This window comes from Notamacropus eugenii, chromosome 2 (genome assembly GCF_028372415.1).
Source record: "Notamacropus eugenii isolate mMacEug1 chromosome 2, mMacEug1.pri_v2, whole genome shotgun sequence".
Classification (NCBI taxonomy): Eukaryota; Metazoa; Chordata; class Mammalia; order Diprotodontia; family Macropodidae; genus Notamacropus; species Notamacropus eugenii.
The window spans coordinates 307,267,663-307,280,010 of record NC_092873.1 but is presented as its reverse complement, the minus strand read 5'-3'; the positions used below and the strand labels follow the sequence as shown (position 1 = coordinate 307,280,010).

At 40.9% G+C, this 12,348-nt stretch overlaps 1 protein-coding gene across 1 annotated transcript; it reads left to right on the top strand.

The window, feature by feature from the left end:
- Positions 1-9,468: 9,468 nt before the first annotated feature.
- On the top strand, positions 9,469-11,493 carry LOC140527739 (C-C motif chemokine 4-like). The gene is made up of 3 exons (XM_072644892.1): positions 9,469-9,915; positions 10,525-10,639; positions 11,076-11,493. The coding sequence occupies exons 1-3, from the start codon at positions 9,843-9,845 to the stop codon at positions 11,161-11,163; spliced, it is 276 nt and encodes a 91-aa protein (XP_072500993.1). The 5' UTR covers positions 9,469-9,842; the 3' UTR covers positions 11,164-11,493.
- The last annotated feature ends 855 nt before the right edge of the window (positions 11,494-12,348 follow it).

Here is a 12,348-nt window from a genome sequence, read left to right as displayed (position 1 = left end):
TAATAAATATACAATTCTCAAGATTAACATGTATCATCTTCTCTTATAGGGATGTAAACAATTTGCCCATATTGAATAACTAGTTTTTCCCCCTGTTTACCTTTTTATGCCTCTCTTGAGACTTGTGTTTGAAGACTGAATTTTTTATTGAGCTCTGTTCTTTTCATCAGCCAGGTCTAGAAATCCCTTATTTCACTGAATGTCCATCTAGTTGCCTGAAATATTATGCTCAATTTTGCTGGGTAACTGATCCTTGGTTGTAGTCCCAGCTCCTTGGCTTTTCCGAATATCATATTCCAATCCCTTTGATCTTTTAATGTAGAAGCTGCAAGATCCTGTGTGATCCTGACCATAGTTCCTCAATATTTGAATTTTTTTTTCTGGCTGCCTGCAGTATTTTCTCCTTCACTTAATAGTTCTGGAATATGGCAACGATATTCCTTGGTGTTTTTAGTTTGGGATCCCTTTAAGGAGGTGAATGATGGATTTTTTCAATGACTATTTTGCCCTCTGGATCTACGACTTCTGGGCAGTTTCCTTGATAATTTCTTGGAAGATGTTATCCAAGCTCTTTTCTTCATAATGACTTTCTGGTAGACCAATAATTTTTAGATTTTCTCTCCTGGATCTATTTTCCAGGTCAATTATTTTTCCAATTAGATATCTTACATTTTCTTCTATCTCTCATTATTTAGATTATATTGGACTGATTCTTGATGTCTCATAGTTATTATCTTCTACTTGCCCAATTATAATTTTTAATAGATTGTTTTCTTCAGTTAACTTTTGCATCTTCTTTTCCATCTGTCCAATAGTTCCTTTTAAGGAGTTATTTTCTCCAGTAAGTTTTCTTTCTGCAAGATGGCGGAGTGAAAGCAACAACTCACCTAAGCTCCTGGACAAACTCCTCTGGATATCTCTGATAGGAGAATCTGACCAGACTTTGGAGGTGTAGAATCCAGTGGGTGACAGACTTTGACAGATTCGGAGCCCAGGTTGGACTGGAAGGTCCACGGGAAGGATCTGTTCCGCAGGGGTAAGCCCCCAGCACACAGCGCAGCGCGGTCAGCGCAGCAGGGCGGAAGGGACCTGAGAAGCCCGAGAGTGGCGGGAGAAACCAGCGGAGCAGGAGACAAGCCAAACCAAGCCGATGAGAGCCTCTGAGCTCCAGATATCAGCGCAGCAGCCCTTGAAACCTTCAGCCTGAAGACTAAACTTCAGTAAGTCACCTACTTGAACTTCCGGGAGCCAGGATGGCGGAGTGATCAGTAAATGCTCTCTCCTCCCCCCTGATGACCGTGAAAGAACCATAAATTACTTCCCCAGATAAATCCTGGATCAGCGGGACCAGCAGAAGGGGGCAAATAGTCTCATAACACCAGAGGCTAGAAAAATAGCAAAGGGGGATTCTTCCCACTGTGGCGGAGGCGATCTGGAAGGACAGACGACCCAGGGCAGAGAAAATTCGCGTTGAGACCCAGGCAAGCCTCAGAGCCGGGAGACAAGCCCCAGGAGGGACGGGAACACGCATTAGCATCTAGGTGTGCCCCAGCCCTCCAGGGGAAAAGGGAAGACAATAGGGAAGCTGGGATCACCATCCCCTGACCTTGCCTTTGCCTCAGGTCAGCTGAGGAGATCTCCTGAGACCAGACCACCCCTCCCACACACCTAACAAGCTAACCCCAGGGTTGATCTGGGAAACAAACAAAAAAAAAAGGCTGCTTTTAGCCTAGACACACATCAGCTCAACTTAAAGATCTGTACCTTCTGACTGAAAGAACCAGAAGCTACAACACTCAGCCAACATCATGAATAGGAAAAAGCAGACGAACAGTGAAAAAACCATAGAATCTTTCTATGGGGATAAGGACCAAAACACAAACACCAAAGAGGTCAGAGCTGAGACTGTACTTCCATCTGAAACCTCAGATGGGACTATGAATTTCTCGCAAGCACAACTAGATTACCTGGAACATCTGAAGAAGGATATAAAAGAAAAACTGGCTAATGATTTTAAAATTATAAAAAAAGAATTCACTGATGAGAACATCACTCTGAAAAGGAAAATTGAACAAATGGAAAAGGAAGTTCAAAAGTTAACTGGAGAGAATAATTCCCTAAAAGGAAGAGTTAATCAAAAGGAAAAGGAAACCCAAAACCTAATTGGGAAAATTGATCAGATGGAAAAGGAAACCCAAAACCTAACTGGGAAAATTGGTCGAATGGAAAAAGAAGTACAAAAATTAAATGGAGAAAATAGCTCCTTAAAGGGAAAAATTGGTCAGATAGAAAAGGAGATGCAAAAGCTAACGGAAGAAAACAATATGATGAAGATTAGAATTGGGCAAGTAGAAACTAATGACTCAATGAGGCAACAAGAATCAGTCAAACAAAATTTAAAGAATGAAAAGACAGAAGAAAATGTAAAATATTTAATTGGAAAAACAACTGACCTGGAAAATAGATCCAGGAGAGAAAATATAAGAATTATTGGCCTGCCAGAAACCCATGATGAAGAAAAGAGTCTGGACAATATCTTCCAGGAAATTATCAAGGAAAACTGCCCAGAAGTACTAGACTCAGAGGGCAAAATAGTCATCGAAAGAATCCACCGTTCCCCTCCCAAAAGGGATCCCAAACTCAAAACCCCAAGAAATATCGTTGCCAAATTCCAGAGCTATCAAGTGAAGGAGAAAATACTACAAGCAGCCAGAAAGAAACAATTCAAATATCAAGGACACACAGTCAGGATCACACAGGACCTTGCAGCTTCTACATTAAAAGATCGAAAGAATTGGAACCCAATATTCCGTAAGGCAAAGGAGTTGGGACTTCAACCAAGGATCAACTACCCAGCAAAATTCAGCATAACATTTCAGGCAAGGAGAAAGTCATTCAACGAAATAAGGGATTTCCAGAGCTTCCTGACCAAAACACCAGAACTCAATAGACAATTTGATTTTCAAATGCAGGTCTCCAGAGAATCATAAAAAGGTAAACAGAGGGGAAAAAACAAAAACAAAAACTTGCTACTCAATTAGGGCAAACTGTTTACCTCCCTATAAGGGAAGACGATAACCTGTTAATCTTGAGAACTGTGCAGCTATTATGATAAAAGGGATATATGTAGAGGGAACGGGCATAAAGTAAATGATGTCATGTCAAAAATATGATTTAAGTATGAGAAGGGATTGTAATAGGAGGTGTGAAAAGGGGGAAGCAGAAAATGGCAAATCATATCGCAGGAAGAAGTACAAAACTATAGTAGAGGGAAGGAGGGGAGGGAGATGAGCATTGTTTGGGAGGTACTCTCATCTGATTTGTTCAAAGGAGGGAACAATAATCTTAAGTAGATAATAATAACTAGCTCTATAGGTAGTAGGAGGGGAAGGGGGAAGAAAGGGGAGGGTGGCTAAAAGGGAGAAAAGAAGCAATAAGAGTAAAGGGGAGTAAAAGGGAGGGGGGCTAAAAGAAGGAGGGGAAGGCTGCAGGAGGAGGGGGAGGAAAGTGAATACTATTGAGGAGGGGAAGGGAGACGGGAGAGTTAAAAGCACAAATGGTGGGAAAGAGGTTGGAGGGAAATACACAGATTGTAATCATAACTGTGAATGTGAATGGAATGAACTCTCCCATAAAACAGAGACGGATAGCAGAATGGATTAAAAGCCATAATCCAACAATATGCTGCTTACAAGAAACACATTTGAAATGGGGGGATACACATAGGATAAAGGTCAAAGGATGGAGCAGAATATATTGTGCTTCAGCTCATGTAAGAAAGGCAGGAGTAGCAATCCTAATCTCAGACAAAGCGAAAGCAGAAATAGATCTAATCAAAAGGGATAAGGATGGAAACTATATCCTGCTAAAAGGCACCATAGACAATGAAGCAATATCATTACTAAACATGTATGCTCCAAGTGGTATAGCATCCAGATTCTTAGAGGAGAGGTTGGGGGAGTTGAAGGAAGAAATTGATAGCAAAACTATACTAGTGGGGGACCTCAACCTCCCCCTCTCTGAACTCGATAAATCCAACCTCAAAATAAACAAGAAAGAGGTTAAAGAGGTAAATAAAACTCTGGATAAGGTAGATATGATAGATCTTTGGAGAAAATTAAATGGGAATAGAAAGGAATATACCTTTTTCTCAGTGGTACATGGAACATTTACAAAAATTGACCATGTACTAGGACATAAAAATCTCACAATCCAGTGCAGAAAGGTAGAGATAATCAATGCATCCTTTTCAGATCATAATGCATTAAAAATTACATGTAATAAAAGGCCATGGAAAGAGAAACCAAAAATCAATTGGAAACTAAATAATCTAATTCTAAAGAAGGGTTGGGTTAAAGAAGAAATCATAGAAACAACAATTTCATTCAAGAGAATGACAATAGTGAGACAACATACCGAAACTTATGGGATACTGCAAAAGCAGTTATTAGGGGAAGTTTTATATCTTTGAATGCTTACATAAATAAAATAGAGAAAGAGGAGATCAATGACTTAGGCTTGCAGTTGAAAAAGCTAGAAAAAGAACAAATTGAAAATCCCCAAGTAAATACCAAATTAGAAATACTGAAAACCAAAGGAGAGATTAATAAAATTGAAATTAAGAAAACTATTGAATTAATAAATAAAACCAATAGTTGGTTTTATGAAAAAACTAATAAAATTGATAAACCTTTGGTCAATCTGATTAAAAAAAAGAAAGAAAAAAAATCAAATTACTAATATTAAAAATGAAAGGGGTGAACTCACCTCCAATGAGGAGGAAATTAAAACAATAATTAGAAACTACTTTGCCCAACTTTATGCCCACAAATTCGATAATCTAAACGAGATGGATGAATATTTTAAAAAATAAAAATTGCCCAGATTAACAGAAGAGGAAGTTGAATACTTAAACAACCCCATCTCAGAAAAAGAAATTGAACAAGCCATCAATGAACTCCCTAGGAAAAAATCTCCAGGGCCAGATGGATTCACAAGTGAATTCTATCAAACATTTAAAGAACAGTTAATTCCAATACTACATACACTATTTTTGAAAATTGGGGAAGAAGGAGTCCTCCCAAATTCTTTCTATGATACAAATATGGTTTTGATACCCAAACCAGGAAGAGACAAAACAGAGAAAGAAAATTATAGACCAACTTCCCTAATGAATATAGATGCAAAAATTTTAAATAAGATTTTAGCAAAACAAATACAGCATCTTATCATGAGATTAATACATTATGATCAGGTAGGATTCATACCAGGACTACAGGGCTGGTTCAATATTAGGAAAACTATTAGCATTATCGATCACATCAACAACAAAGCTAACAAAAACCACATGATTATCTCAATAGATGCAGAAAAAGCTTTTGACAAAATACAACACCCATTCCTACTAAAAACACTGGAGAATGTAGGAATAAAGGGAACTTTCCATAAAATAATAAGCAGTATCTATCTAAAACCTTCAGCAAGCATTATATGCAATGGGGATAAGCTAGATGCATTCCCAATAAGATCAGGGGTGAAACAAGGTTGTCCATTATCACCAGTATTATTCAATATGGTACTAGAAATGTTAGCTGTAGCAATTAGACAAGATAAAGATATTCAAGGAATAAGAATAGCCAAAGAAGAAAATAAGTTATCACTCTTTGCAGATGATATGATGATTTACCTAGAGAATCCCAGAGATTCAAGTAAAAAATTACTTGAATTAATAAACAACTTTGGCAAAGTTGCAGGTTACAAAATAAACCCACACAAATCTTCTGCATTCCTATATATTAGCAACAAAGTTCAACAGCAAGAGATAGAAAGAGAAATCCCATTTAAAGCTAGGGTAGACAGTATAAAATACTTAGGAGTCTACCTGCCAAAACAAACCCAGGGATTATATGAACACAATTACAAGACACTTTTTGCACAAATAAAATCAGATTTAAGTAAGTGGAAAAACATTAGTTGCTCATGGGTAGGCCGTGCTAATATAATAAAAATGACAATTCTACCTAAATTAATATACTTATTTAGTGCCATACCAATTAAACTATCAGACAATTACTTTCTAGAGCTGGATAAAATAATATCAAAGTTCATTTGGAAAAACAAAAGGTCCAGAATATCAAAGGGACTAATGAAAAGAAATGCTTGGGAAGGTGGCCTAGCGCTCCCAGACCTCAAACTGTACTATAAAGCAGCAATTATCAAAACCACTTGGTATTGGCTAAGAAACAGAGAGGTAGACAAGTGGAATAGACTTGGCACTCAAGATGCAGTAGGCAAGGAATATAGCAACCTTCTGTTTGATAAACCCAAGGACCCCACCTTCTGGGATAAGAACTCATTGTTTGACAAAAATTGCTGGGAAAACTGGATAACAGTGTGGCGGAAATTAGGCATAGACCCATACCTGACACCGTACAGAAGAATAAAGTCCAAATGGGTACATGATTTAGGTATAAAGATTGATACCATGAATAAACTGGAGAAGCAAGGAATAGTGTATTTATCAGATCTATGGAGAAGGGAAGAATTCTTTACTAAAGGAGAGATAGAAAGCATTATGAAATGCAAAATGGATAACTTTGATTACATTAAACTGAGAAGTTTTTTCACAACCAAACCCAATGCAACCAAAATCCGGAGGGATGTAGTAAATTGGGAAAGAATTTTTACAGCTAAGCTCGGAGATAAAGGCCTCATTTCTAGAATATATAGAGAACTGACCCAAATGTATAATCATACAAGTCATTCCCCAATTGATAAATGGTCAAAGGATATGAACAGGCAATTTTCAGAGGAAGAAATTAAAGATATCTATAATCATATGAAAAAATGCTCTAAATCACTATTGATTAGAGAGATGCAAATCAAAACAACTCTGAGGTACCACATTACACCTATAAGACTGGCAAACATGACAGAACAAGAAAATGATAAATGCTGGAGAGGATGTGGGAAAGTTGGAACACTAATTCATTGTTGGTGGAGCTGCGAGTGCATCCAACCATTCTGGAGAGCAATTTGGAACTATGCCCAAAGGGCTACAAAAATGTGCATACCCTTTGACCCAGCAATATCGCTACTAGGACTATATCCCCAAGAGATCATAAAAATGGGAAAGGGTCCCACATGTACAAAAATATTTATAGCAGCACTCTATGTAGTTGCCAAAAACTGGAAGTCAAGGGGATGTCCATCAATTGGGGAATGGCTGAATAAATTATGGTATATGAATGTAATGGAGTACTATTGTGCCATAAGAAATGATGAACAAGAAGACTTCAGAGAGGCCTGGAAGGACTTATATGACCTGATGCTGAGTGAAAGGAGCAGAACCAGGAGAACTTTGTGCACAGCAACAACCACAGTGTGTGAGAGTTTTTTCTGGTAGACTTGGAATTTTGTAATAACGCAAAAACTTCTTATAAAAAAAAAAAAATCCCAAAGGTGGTTCTCAAGGCAAAATGCCTTCCACACTCAGAGAAAGAAATATGGAAGTCACTCACAAAATGTAGCAGATCATGTTTGTGTATGTGTATATGTTTGTGTATCATGTTCTGATTTGTTATACGATTTCTTTCATTTATTTTAGTCTGACTACATAGCATGACTATAGTGAAAATATACTCAAAAGGAAAGTATATGTAGAATCTATACAGAATTGTATGCAGTCGTGGGGAGGGAGGGGGGTAGTGGGGGGTAGGTGTGGGGGGGATAAAATCTCAATTGTATGGCAGTGATTGTTAAATATTAAAAAATAATAATAAAAAAAAGTTTTCTTTCTTCCTTTTCCATTTATCCAATTTTACCAGTTAGGTTTTGTGCTTCCTTTTCCATTAGTCCAATTTTACTTTTAAATTCTACCATGGGAATTTAATTTTTTCACATTTTTAAAAGCATTGGCCTTTCTTCTACTTCCCTCATTTGGCTTTTAAAATTCAACTTGAGCTCTTCCAAGAATGCTCTTTGAGCTTGAGACCATTTCATATTCCCTTCTGAAGTTTCATATGGGAGTACAGACTCCATGTTGCCCTCTTTGGTATTCCTGTTTTATCCCTTGTCCCCATAGAAAGATTCTATGGTCTTTTCTGGTCTGCTTCTTGCTCATGATGATCGGTCTTTTCCTGGCTTTTAAAGTGGATCTCAGCTTCTGGGGCACAGGGGGCTCTGTCCCACCATTCTTGTGCTGAGAAATTGAGGCTTTCTGTATTGAGACCTCTGGTTCTTTCATCTAGAAGCTAGAATGCTGGAGCTTACTTGGTGCTAAGCTGGCTGATGTGCCAAAGCAGAGACCAGGTGTAGTCTTTCTGAGTTTCCCTGGAGTTACCCTGGAGCTAGCTGTGTCAAGTGTGGGGGAGGGGTGGTCTAGCCACAGGAGGTCTCCTCTCCTGAGCACAAGCAGGCTCAGAGATTGATGAATCTCTTTTTCACCATTGTCTTCCCTATTCCCCTGGTTGTGCTGAGGCACACCTGGACTCCTGGTGTTGATGATTGGGGGCTCCACTCCCCTGGGGCTCAGGATCTCCTCCAGGTTCTCTGAGGTGAGACTGCCTAGGACAGCTCCTGTCCTGCACTGGCTCCCTTCAACTGCAATAAAGGGACCCCTCATCTTCATGATTTTCCTAGCCTCATGTTCTAAGAGACTGTTTACTTCTTTGGCTGATCCCACTGCTGCAGGATTTTTCCTGGAGGAATATTCTATGGGTTTTTCAAGGTCAATAAAAGGTGTCGAGCATTTACTGATCACTCTGCCATCTTGGCTTCCAGAAGTTCAAGTAGGTGACTTACAGACATTTAATCTGTGGCCTGATAGTCTCAGGAGCAGATGCTGCAGTTACCTGGGGCTCCGTGGTTCTCTCTCACTCAGTTCCACTGGACTCCCATCCTAGGCTGATATGTTGGAGAATCCACAGTGCGGCTGCTGCTTCAGACCTCTCAGGGCTTTTGGGTCAGCTCTGCTATGGCAGAGTCCACAATACTATAACCTGTCTGCTGTAGACTCCTCCAGCCCTGTGCAACAGATCCTTCCACATCGACATTCTAGTCTGCCTTGCAATGGAAATCTGCCACACTGTCTCTCATTGAAATCTGTCACTCTAAAATTTGTTCAGATTCTCTTTTTAGAGGTATCGTAGGGCATTTGTCTTAGAGCTTAGGTGAGTAATTGATCTCACTCTGCCATCTTGGCTCTGCTCCCTACACCCATTTTCTCTGAGTATAAAAATGTGAAAGCAACAAACCTGAGAACATTTCCAGGATCTGCTTCTGACAGTCAATGTGACCTTGAACAAGTCACTTCTCTTTGGACCACAGTTCATTTAGCTAGAAAATGAGAGTATTCAAGTAAGCCCCCTGGGACCCTTTTACATCTCAGTCAGCAATCCTAAGATCTAGGCATTATGATGTCAAAGGAGCATGAAGGTCATGCAGATCACTTCTTCATATCAATGGTAAGCAAAGCTCTCAGTCTTATTTGTCTTTACATATGTTTCATCTGTCTTTGTGCTAGCTCCAGCTCACCACTTCCCCCTTAGCAGTCTTGCCACCCTACCACAAACACACTTCTCTCCGTGAAGCAGGCACACTGTGGGAGAGAAGCTCAGGTCTTCACACCAGCCTTACATTTCCTGGGCTCTCTTTTTAGTTTCTAACACCTACCATGACATCAGTTCTCCACTGGACTTTCCATTCTTTTTTGGTCCCTTCCTTCTCTCTGAGTACTCCCAGAAACCCCTATTAAAAGACGGCCCACAAATGACAGAGACACAGATCTCTAGGGTGTCTCAGTGTGTGCTCTGTTCTGCCAGAGCTTCTATCCTCTCAGGATCATGAAGGTCTCTGTGGCAGCCCTCTCCATCCTCCTGGTCATGGCTTTCAACTCTCTGGCATCCTCTGCACCAAGTAAGTGAGTTCTCTTTTTCCCTCTGTGGCTATGCCCAGGCTCTGGTCATAAGCAGATTAGAATCCTGACAGGAGATGAGGCTGGTCTGATCATAGGGATCTGTGAGGGTGGGAAGGAGGAGGAGCAGGAGCAGAAAAGATATTTATGCTTTTTGCACCTGAAGGTATTACTGTGCCCTTGAGAGTATACACTGGTTAAATGTTAGATGGAGATGAGACAAGAGAGCAGAGAGGGCACTGGACTGAATTCTGAGTCTGGCCAAATTCTCCTTCTGGCTTTGCCACTAATTGCCCAAGTGATGTCCAGCAAGTTGTTTACTGGGCAAAGGCAGGAATTAGATAGGGAGTTCTCTTACATCCCTTCCAGCTCCCACATTTCAGGTTTCCACAAATTATCCCCTATGGGGATGGGAAAGCAGGTCTGATCCTCCTGCAGGCACAATGAGTAAGACATCTGGTACTGGAGGGAAGCAGGGTAAGGGAGAAATGAGGGATCACATCCCCAGTATGCCCAGTACTGAGCATATCCCAGGGATGGAGTCAGAAGCTAAGGAATGTAAGGTGTGAACTTATGACCTTACCAATCTCATGCCTCCCTTTTCTTTGCAGTGGGCTCTGACCCTCCCACCTCCTGCTGCTTCTCCTATGTCAGCCAACAGATCCCCAGAAAGTTTGTGACAGACTATTTTGAGACCAGCAGCCTGTGCTCCCAGCCAGCTGTGGTGTGAGTATCTGCCCAGTGAATCTCTTGAGGGGATCCAGGGAGAGAAGATGGCAATGGGAGATGGGGCCATTTGGCACATTGGTGAAATGGATGAATGAGGTCACTCAGGGGAACCCCTGAAGTCTCCCAAGGGGTCCTGGCCAAGGTTGGGTTCTCCATGGAGCAAGGTGGGAGCTGTTGACCCAAGGGGGGAGGAGAAACTGAAGCAACAGGGATTATATGCCCAGGAGAGGCTTCCTGAGAGAATTCCTCCTGGACAGGTCTCTAGAGAGAACCTTAATATTCAGGAAAGCCTGAGAGATGTTGCTAGTGGGGAGGATTCTTCCTCATGGTCCTCTAGAGATGTACAAGGAGTGGTCAGTGCTGGACATGGGGGGAACACAGAGAAACATCTCTCCTTCCCTGACCTCTCATCTCTCCTCCTCTCCCTGCCCAGGTTCCAGACCAAAAGAGGTCGACAGGTGTGTGCCAACCCCAGTGATGCCTGGGTTCAGACTTATGTGGAAGACCTGGAGCTGAACTAAGGGGTCCTGAGGCCTTGGACAATGACTTGTAAAGGGAAATGGACTCAGCTTTGGAATTCCACAAGCAGATGCAATCTCCCCATACTCCAGATTTCAGGAGATCCTCTCCCCCATTATTACTTATTCCTATCTCTGGGGTTTAACTTATGTAAATTATTTGGTAGTAGCTTTGGGCACTTGTTCTTGCTATTTGCACTTTTGTAAGACAACTGTTCTCCATGGAGATGACTTTGAGAATCCTGGCTTCTCTTCCTAAGAGTTGTTTGGGTCACCTGCTGGATTCCATGAACATCTATAGGACAAATTTCAGAATAAAACTTTTGAAAGGCATATCTTTTTGCTGTGGTTTCAATGTTCTTTTGGGATGAGGGGCTCAGGAGAGGGAGATCTTCTCTTATCCAATCAGATTGGCATGGCATCATTGGACAATAAAGGTTCTGTGAAAACTCTGTGGGTTTACTGGGCTGCCAACTCACTTTAAAACAGTGGGTTGATTCCAGAAATCCTATCTTCCCCTGTATTGAGAAGCAAAGTCCCCAGGAATAAAGGCAATGTCCCTATACTTCTTATCTAAAAAGAGCTCCCAGGCAGTCTTGTGGTCCATTTCCACACTTTAAGAAGAACATTTGTAAGGTGGAGAATGTGCAGAGAAAGGCAACCCATGATGTGAAGTGCCTAGAGTCACGAGAGGATGATTTGAAGGAAGTTTGAATAGTCAGTGGGGAGAAGAGAAGAGCCATGTCAGCCATGATATCTGCTTTCATGTTTTGGGGAAGGAGGGGGGCGTCTGTCCTTTGGAAGAGTTGAGGTTTGTGCTGTCTACCTCAACAGGATAGAATCAAGTATAAGGGGTGGAATTTGTAAGGACCTAAATTTGTGCCTGACATTAAGAGAGGCATCATAACAATTACAGCTGTCTAAACTGGAATGAACTGCATCAAGTTCTGGTTTGTTCTCTCTCCCATGGAGGTCTTTAAATAGTGCCTAGGTGACCATGCAAAAAGAATGGGATAGTGGGGATTTTTTACAATCCCCTTTTGAAGTAAATCAATATATTGCTGTTGTTGAGAAATTTTTCGGCAGTGTCTGACTGCTTGTGACCCCATTTTGCTTTTTCTTGGCAGAGATACTGGAGTGATTTGGCATTTCCTTCTCCAGCTCATTAGACAGATAAGAAAACTGAGG